Source organism: Citrus clementina, unplaced genomic scaffold (assembly GCF_000493195.1).
Source record: "Citrus clementina cultivar Clemenules unplaced genomic scaffold, Citrus_clementina_v1.0 scaffold_7, whole genome shotgun sequence".
Lineage (NCBI taxonomy): Eukaryota > Viridiplantae > Streptophyta > Magnoliopsida > Sapindales > Rutaceae > Citrus > Citrus x clementina.
This window is the reverse complement of record NW_006262075.1, coordinates 15,226,802-15,236,551: the sequence shown is the minus strand read 5'-3', so window position 1 is coordinate 15,236,551 and position 9,750 is coordinate 15,226,802. Positions and strand designations below refer to the sequence as shown.

At 32.9% G+C, this 9,750-nt stretch overlaps 1 protein-coding gene across 1 annotated transcript; it reads right to left on the bottom strand.

Annotated features, from left to right (window-relative positions):
- Positions 1-772: 772 nt before the first annotated feature.
- On the bottom strand, positions 773-3,707 carry LOC18036352. Its single transcript, XM_006427622.2, has 5 exons — positions 3,152-3,707; positions 2,625-2,842; positions 2,331-2,459; positions 1,283-1,414; positions 773-1,195 (listed from the first exon to the last, which is right to left on the bottom strand). Exons 1-5 carry the CDS (start codon positions 3,633-3,635, stop codon positions 1,082-1,084), a joined length of 1,077 nt encoding a protein of 358 aa, XP_006427685.1. The 5' UTR covers positions 3,636-3,707; the 3' UTR covers positions 773-1,081.
- Between the last annotated feature and the right edge of the window lie 6,043 nt (positions 3,708-9,750).

The window sequence follows — 9,750 nt, the reverse complement described above, 5'->3', positions numbered from 1 at the left end:
CCATATCTTATCTACGATTTTACGAAATATAAATTTTTAATCCAATTTAATCCACAAATTGGTGAAATTCAATCCAAATCCAATTTATATGCCTGCGGATCGAATGCGGATTTGACTCAATCCATATTCAATTCACCATTTTACGGATTGATTTGTGGGTTAAAAATTTTTAAATCATGTCCTACCCACAAACTAACTAAATAAAAAAATTAATATAAAAATGATTGTACTACCGATCAAATTTAAAATTAAATAAGATTTAAATAAATTAATTGTTTAAATAAAATTAGAAAATATATTCAAAACTTTAAAATATAACATAAAAAACTCATCCGTTTAAACCTATATATGAAAATTAACTACTTAAAAAGCTTATTTTTATTTTATATTATTATCATATAAGATATAATATAGTATTAATATAATTATATTTTAACTTATTAGTAAATATAATGTTATACTTGCAAGTTTTATTTTTTATTAAATAATTATTTTTTATTTTTGGCAGATTCGCAAAATTTTACGAATTTACAAAAATAAAGGCATATCCAATCTACCGATTACGGATTTTTAAATTTTCAATCCAATTCACCGACAGCAGATTTTTAAATCTGCAATCCAATCCAATTCACTAATCCATAGATTGAATTTTTACAGATTCGACGGATTAAATGGATCATATTAAATTCTGAACACACCTATCTTCTAGTGCATATGATCTATAAACCTTAAAAGTGTAATGGTTACTGCTTTCCAAAAATAATATGTCCCACTCAATAAGTAATATTGGCCCATTGTTAAAAAAATATAATTCCACGCCAAAAATATAATTCCACGCCACTTTAATCAACAATAGCCTCACTTGATTTTAACAACTACTTTACTTCCTTACTCTAATAATACAAACTTAATAATACTTGGTTTACACGTAAATTATGATTGACTACTAATCAACTTTTGTTATAAGCTTTACTCATAAAAAACCTACCAGGGCTATGTACTTGAAACAGCTCTACTCGGAAGAAGCTATAACTAAGCTCTAGGGGAAGAATCTATATCAAACAGAAACTAATTCAAATTGCTACACAACTTTTATCTCTTTCAGCCATGCTGTATGTAGGGGGCATGGATCAGGTTTCCCTTCTGCACTCGCCTTCTCAGAGAGAGAATAGAACCAACCATTTCTCCATTTAAACTGCAAAAATTTTGCAAATTTACCAGTGAGTTTAAGTTCATAAAGTCGGGTGTGATTAACGTTACTGCTGTGAGTTACATCCCTTACCTCTTTAACTGCAGTTGGGAAGTGTGCAACAGCTCGTGAATAAGCACATAATCTGTCCTCCATTGCGGGATCAAATGTTATTCCTTTCTCCGCAGCAGCTGCCAATGCAAGTTCAGCAATGAGAGCAGAAACCTGAAAGCACAATTTCTGATCAGTTAATTTGATTCATAATAGCTGGAGTTACTAAACTGAAAGTGACATAAAGCAGCAGAATAGGCCAAGCATGACCATGAATTCGAGTGACCGAGCTTGAACGCAGCCCAAATGAAATCACAGCAAGCAAATACCAATTTGACTCTTCTAACTTATTTCTATCCACCAAGCAAATAGAAACCCTTATTGAAAGTGACATTAAGCAGCATTGTAGGTCAAGCATGACTGTGACTGTCAAATCATAGCAAGCACATACCAACTCAGGTAAGGTTATCTCTATCCACAAGCAATTAGCAACCTTAAAAGCTGTCATTTGCCCCCATCTAATGTCCAGCAAACTTTTACTCCATAGTAACTATCAACATCTCTCGAGGCAAAAGTACCACTAGAAATATTACATGAGCAAATACTTCACACAAATGTCACCTCTCTGTAATTATGCTATGTGTCAGCCACAAAGAACAAAGTGTTCAATAAAAGGTAATTGCTACAAGGTATGACAATTATGCAAATGCAAGAGTTTGACTATATGAAGCATCCTAGTATAAAGGCTTAATGTAGAATTATTGACATAAAGCATAATAGCTTAGAGGCGTGCTACTTTTAGAAAGAACCCATAAAGCAAAAAGATAATAGACCAAATTTCTTAAGCATGAACATTTGTAAGAACGCACGTGCATGCACATAAGAAAAGAAGAGAATCATGGTACAATCTCCTTTCTATCTATTCGCATCATTATCCCCTACGGCATCAGTCTGTGATGTTTTTAAATGAAACTAACAAAAATCTAACAACACTTCAAGAAGCATAAGACGCAATAAAGCACTTAACAAGCTTAAAGTAAAGTGAGTGGACCAATCAAGTATAGCAATCTTTTGATAATGGTGTTCTCACCTCAGAGCGGTATTCCTTTTCCACAACACCTACAGTTGCACCAGGATGGCGAGCTCCAACAAGCATGAATGCTGATATCCATATCAATTTCTCTAACATTTGTTTCTGGAATGCTTCCTTGTCAAGAACCTGGTTTAGATTGCATAAATCATATATAAGAAATGAATGACCAAGTAAGATAGTTTGAAGTTTAAACAAAAACTAAAGCTCCCAACCTTAGTCATACAATTGACTAGAGAGTTTCAACTTCCAGCCTAAATTCTCTTGTAAAGAAACGGAGTTTTCTTTTTTTACCTTGCAAGAGAGGCCTCCAACACTTAATCTTTCAGCAACTACAGAAGCCCATTTCCCATAAGCTGCTGTCAGTCCTTCAGGATTCGTATCAGTCTTACCATCAATAGGACGTTCTCCAAGCTTCGATACAGCAAAATAAGCCAACACTTGGTTTGCATCCCTTAGTCCTTTACTTTCGAGCCATGGTTCTATCATCCCATTCTGGAAAAATACCAAATCTGCTTGATCGTGTACATCCATCCAATCAATCAGATTGTTGAAATATATTGCCAAAAAACAAATTCAAAACATCAGCTCCAATCATTCACAAAACCAAATAATTTAACAGAATTACTCTTACTACTTGAATAACACACAAAAATAAAGCATCTCTACAGACAATATAGGATCCTTACACTGCAATGCAATACAATACCAATACAAAGTTATCATCAAAGCACAACATTTTATTACTAAATTTACAACATGCTACTAATGCTATCGAATATTCCGCAAACAAAAGAAGTACTACAATTAGGAATTGGTACCATTCCATCTTGATCGAGGAGCGGCCTCAAGAACAGCCTCAAGATCATCATTTCTGGTGCAAACGAATATGGGGCCCTCAAAATCAAGCGGCACAAGCTCTCCTCGCTTTACCAACAAATCCTGACCCTTACCCATTTCCTTTAAGGCCGTTCCGACACGTCCACCGCCAACGATGGCGGCGGGGGCCACCTGGGTAGTTGTGAAACTGGCCATAGCAAATGCAGAAACAGGCGTGGGCTTAGCAAATTTTGGTTTGGAAAAAGTGGGTTTTTTGAGTGGAGGCCAAAGAGTTGAAGTGGAGCTAAGCTGCCTTGTTAATGCGTTGGCTGGCATGTTTGTGAAATTTTTTGACGAGTTTGGTGGTGAGTTGTGAGGATTTGGTTTCGGGCATTTTTGTTGGTTGGTTTTAGAGGGAGAGGGTACGGAAGAGAAGAGGGTCCTTTGCCAGCGAATGGACATCCAACACTTCGCGCAAACTGACATATCATTTTCACTTTTTCATTTTTAAAATTTTTTTATGTTATTTTAAATATGAAAAATTATCAAACGAAGGATCTGACCATATTAAAATCTGAGTTAAAACAAAAAATTAAAAAATATATACTCTAAAACAATATATTTATCACATTAAAATTTCTATTTTTTATATTTTATTTTGTCCTTAACTTCAATATTATAAGAATTTTCTGTTTATAAATAGATAGTAATTTTTAATGAAAAATCCTTATCTTATTAAAATACAAGATAAATTGTTTTTTGAATTACTAATATGTATGGCATGCATAATCAAAGGTTTGCTAATATTTTCATGACCAATTACGTCTTATTGTCAAGTGAGGAGATATTTTATCTCCGAGTAATGCTAAATATTTCAATATCTAAGTCTTAATTTAAGTTTCAACTAATATAATATTTATTTATTGGATGTGGTTAAGTAATTTTACTAGTTATGAAATCTATCATTTACTATATAAGTAACTAATAGTATTGGAACTCAAATGTTAAAATCTCTAATATTATTGATTTATCTCCACCAAAATTTTATTTTAAAAAGACACGTGAGCCTCCTTTAAGGGAACTCAAAACTGGGAGAGCTGCAACCACTACTCGGTTAATTTATGTCTTTTTTTTTTTTTAGCTTCTCTCTTATCATGGTAAAATAAGGAATCTTTTCTAGATAACAACTCCACAAATACAATTTTAATTCAATTAAAATCTAGATACATATATTCATAGTCCATCACAAAAATCTGTAGAATACAGAAGTGGAAAATCTCTACTCCCGTACTGACCTTGGGGAGTAGAAAAAAAAAAAAAAAAAAAAAGAGTACCAGGGGCTTTGAACTGACCCTTGTTATGAGATTATGAGTTCATCGCCACTCGCTAGCCGACTAAGAAAGTGAATTTTTTTTTTAAATAACTAATTTATCTCTTATGTTAAAATAATAACAGAAAAGTTACATAGTTGATTGATAAATATAAAATTTCTACATAAAAACAGATTATCTTAGATAAAGTTAGTAATTTTTGGCACGACAAAAAAAAAAAAAGGGTTTGAGTTGGTCAAATTAACATGATTATTATTATACGGATTGAATTTGAGTCATAATTGTCTTGTCTGTGGTTTAATCTTATTGCCATATTCAATTGTAGGCTTCTACAAATTCAAACTAATTAGTTAACTTACTAAAACGTCATTTTCTATTTTTCTTTTTTTTTTTTTTGGCCAAGAAGATAGTATGAAAAGGCATGGCATGTTATACGCCAGCAATAGCACTATTAGCATGCTAGCTATCACAAAATCTGCTGAGGATTCGGTTTGGCCAATTTTGTTTTGTTTCATTTAGTGTTTTTCCAGAGTGAAAATAGCCACTCATTTTCTGAATATACCATACCACTTCATCCTTTTTGGAAAAAAAAAAAAAACCACCAAAAAAAATTCTTCACTCTTTTTTTTTCCCCAAAAGGAATGTGAGGAATTTCGTAGAATTTCTTCTGATTTTTAATTAGCTAGTTAATAGTTAATACAATCACATAATAAAGAATGTAAAGTAAGAGCGTGTGATGACCTCACGTACCAAAAATTATTATCTCAGGGGTAATTTGGTAATATTATAACTTTTAAAGTAATTATTCTTGGCAGAAATGTAGAAATAATCAGTTGCGAAAAGAATTAGTTAAACAATTGGTAAAATTTATTTTTTAAATTGCTATAAATTTAAAAAGCAGTCATGTTTGATAAATATTACCGTTAAACTATTGTCAGAATGCAAATAACTGAATTGGTCATAATGTTAAATAAAATTTATTTACACATTTATAAACATGCATATAAAAATATATTTTTATTGTGTATACATAACAATTTATAACTAAAATAAATATTTATATTATTAATTTTATTTTTTATTTTGTTATCTCAACATAATTGGTAATAATAATAATTTATTTAACGTTAATGATTTTAATTTTAATTACTAAGGATAATTTTAAAATTTTATAATATTTATGAGAATATATATAGAATTGTATTAAGTATAAAACTGATTATCAAAATCAGTTAAAAAACTACTTCTTCCTTACTTTTCAAAATCTATTATAAAACAGAGTGATTTTGTCAAAAGTGATTTTTAAAAAATTTATCAAATACTAAAATTAATTTTTAATTTGTCAAAATTATTTTTGAGCCTTCGGAAAGCAATCCCAAACGTTTCCTTAATGCAAAATTATTTATGTAGTTTCTTCCATTAATTGGATACAAAATAATTTATTTCAATTATGAATGTGTAGTATTATATGATTCCTCAAACTTTGATTTAATATTATTTTGCTCAAGGTTTTTTTTTTTTTTTTGATTGCCCCTTTTGATACTTACGTGAGTGATGATGTAATTATGTTGTATGCTTGCATTAACATGCTATCACAGAATGGACAAGAGTCTGCCAGTGATAAAGAAAGTGACTTTGGTGAGAATTTCCTAGAAATCAAGATTGAACTCTTTCGGGAGTGAAATGTGTTTTCTTTTCAACCATGGAAACCCCAACACATCAGACAAAACCAAATAAATATATAAAACAAAAAAGAAATGGTCTCTTTCTTCAAGTCTTCTTCACTTCACTCTTTTTTAAAGTGAAACCAAAATTTTTTGAAAAGAATTTATAAAATTAAATAAATATTTATAGCTATTAAATAAATTATATCGAAGAAATATGTAGTAGTGCTGGGTTGAGTTATTTTGTCCTATGGATGACTTAGTGCTAAGTTGTGGTGGTTTTGGCTGACTTGCTACTTAGTGGGTTGCTAATGTTATTATGGCAGAAAATTATCAATGAAGTCCATTGTGATTCTAGAAAAAGAAATTATCCCATTATTTCATGCAAATGAGGGCAGATTGGGGGAGCCTTTCTTTTGATATATCGTTATCAATACCATTTGTCTGCCTTCATAATTATGGACAAAATGTTGTGATTACAGGAATGAAGTTGGGGGCAATTCGTAATCGGAAGACGACGGATTCTAAACGCTGTAACAAATCTTCAGAAGTGCTTAATGCTGAAGGAAATGGAGGCAGACAATGCAACTATGGATTCGTAACGTTCTTGTAAGTTTGCTGATGCTGCCTAGAAACCAATTCGTGATAAATAAAATTTCATTGTTTATTCCCAAGAGGACTGTTGTCGTGTGAGGCTAATGAATTTTGTTTCTTTCTTCTAAAATTTTAGTGGGGAAGCTGTACGTGGGATGAAGGCCTTGGATGGCACGGCAAGCAGTACAAGAGAGGTTAGGAAAAATGGAAAATTATTCTTGTAATATTATTATGCTTGTGAGACAAGATAGCTGGAAATTTAACTTAGTTTATTTATTTATTTTTTTTTACTTCCCCAGGTGCGCAAGGAAATAGGGTTGGAGTTTTAAGAACTCGTCGCCAGACAAAAAAGAGAAATACGAATTTTAGTTAAGTAGAGTAGACAAAAGTGTAGTTGAGGAGGCCAAATTCCTCACTAGGTGCGCACCTAACAGATGAACAAAGACAAGCTGTTTCGGAAATGGGACTGGGCAACCTCATTGAGCTCAATTATAGAAGGGTGACGAGAAAACTATGTTGTTGATTAGCTTAGAGGATTGACACAGCTAGGAGGGTAATACAATTGAATTTTTGGATGCATAATTAGAGTGAAGGATGACGGAATGCTGCTTCGGTTAGAATGGGTCACATGTAGCCACATATTTATAAAAGTTTAATGCAACATCTTGTGGAATTAACATTAAAGTTTAATGCAAAATTAGTGGAATTAACATTGAGACATTAACCGATATTTTGTATAATTCAGGCAAAATTGACCATGAGTTTAAAATTATATTTATGTTGTTTACTGCACGTATTCTTATTTTCTTTGAAGGATATAAAGTGTATAAGTAAGATGAATTGGACGGTATTTTGCTTTGATAGATTAATTCAGGGTATTACAAGGTATAAGGAAAACAATCTTGAGATAATGGTGGCTAAAAACTCATTCCAATTATTTCATGAATCTTAATTTTATGGGTTTGAAAAATCTCTATGTCTATTTGATTTGTATATCCTGATTCAGTTGTGCAATTTTGTGTAATCTATGTTTGAATTTAATAATGACATAATTCATTATGAATGTTGCGGGTGAAGGACTGAACGTCATTGGAGGGCAGAAAGTTTGTTTAAAAAAGGAGGATTTCATTATTAACTTATCAGTTTTTCCCTTACTGTAATGCATATCTATCTGTTTCTTATAACTGTAATTAGGTTAGTGAAGATTCTGATAAGCTGAAAACAGAAGCTTTACAGAACACTTCCCAAAGGATCTTGGATTAGAATCAATCAAGATGCCTCCCAAAGACAACCAGAAAGCTTAATGGATTAATGACCTATTACTAAGACTAGGATTGTGTTTAGAAACAAACAAAGAAACGAATTGAAATCAAGAAATCACAGAACACAACTATGTAACGTGGTTCAGTCAATTTGCACTGACTTACATCCACGGGGGAACAAACTTAACAGCTTCATTGATATGACTTCAAGACTTGATTACAGAGATTAACAAGCACTCAACAGGAACAAGAAAACTCTCAGTCTCAAGCTTTCTTTCTCTCGTTACAATGCTCTCTCTCTCAACCAACACACACACCGTTTCCAGCTGAGCATCACAGCTTATAAACCACCTCAGAGGCTTCCCAGAAACGCACGTGAGGACCATGTGCAATAACGGCCCTTTAACAACCTTTTGTATGCACGTGTTCTGCTCGTGTTCTATTAACTTCAAAACGGCAAGACTGTATGTCGTTGTAGCAAGCAAAACATTTACTTCATAAAACGCAGTCTTTAAGTGTCGTTTTACTGAAGTTATCGAGCATCACAAAACGCAAGCTAACTCTGTCGTTTCATCCTCTTTGATTTGATTCACTGAATACACAACAGTTAGCTTATCATTGGACGTATGGTAATGATATTTCTAGTCAAATTTTTAATTAATAGTAAGACGCAGGTCCTTATTTATTTGCTTTTTTTTTTTTTTAATTCTTACAACATATGTTGTTCTTTAATTCGATTGTATATGGGGGGACTATGTAGAGACAGATCAATCTGCCCAATGGCTTTATGGAATGGGTGGGAGATAAAGAGATTAATGAGGTGGATAGAGGAGAAAGGCAGATACAGGAGCATTAAGGTAAATTTGTATGACCATGAAAACATAATTGTTGTTGAAGATTGGTGAAAGAGCTTGCATCGTCTCTTGGCATTTTGTTGGTGGTCAGTGTGTAGAGTAGCGGTTTGTTGATGCAGCCAAATATCGAAAAGGATGTTTGGAAACGTCGACGTTTTGAGGACAATGTCACATTTTTTTTTAAAATTAAGTGAGGGTATTTGATCTTGCGTACAGCTGTTTGCACTAGATCAGATCACTTTAAGCGAGTAGTTGCAAAGTGTGTGACTTTTAACGGCCACGAAACGATAAAAGATAAAAGTGAGGGGAAAAAAAAAACAAAACAAAAAGGTGTAATTATGATATTCATGATTCATACATTACCGCAAAACTCACAACTCACGAGTTACACAAATCAAACACAGATCCCGCTTCTCGGCCACACAAATCATTCCGTTAGCCAAAGCTAAAACCGCGGACTAAACGACACCGTTATGTATTCAAATCAAACACAGTTCCCGCTTCTCGGCCACGTGAGTCTTTCCGTTGGCCAAAGCTCGAACAACACACTAAACGACACCGTTGGTTCCACCAAACGCATTTTCCTATGCGCTTTTCAAATTCAAATAACTCACCTCACCTTGGTCTCATAAATTGCACCAACCCAAAACAACTACTGACTGATCTCGCCTCCGCGTCATACACCCACAGTCCGTGAGCCCCACCACGATAGCACCGATGGCACGTGGCAAAATCTAATTGGTACCGTAATGCTTAATCGGAAACTTTTCCATACACCACTATTTGAAAAAAAAAAATCGATAAAAATAATATGAGTAATAGTAGATCCCCTAATATAACAGTGTTTTAGTTCACTTAATTTTTTTTTTTTTTTACTTTTCCCCTATAATTTTACT

What these genes read in the sequence shown, in the direction of transcription:
- LOC18036352 (XM_006427622.2), bottom strand. Translation starts at nt 3,635, where the DNA reads ATGTCAGTTTGCGCGAAGTGTTGGATGTCCATTCGCTGGCAAAGGACC. An exon ending in TCCTCGATCAAGATGGAATG is followed by an intron (nt 2,843 to 3,151) that starts GTACCAATTCCT and finishes ACGATCAAGCAG; the next exon opens with ATTTGGTATTTTTCCAGAAT. An exon ending in AAAAGGAATACCGCTCTGAG is followed by an intron (nt 1,415 to 2,330) that starts GTGAGAACACCA and finishes TTGTGCTTTCAG; the next exon opens with GTTTCTGCTCTCATTGCTGA.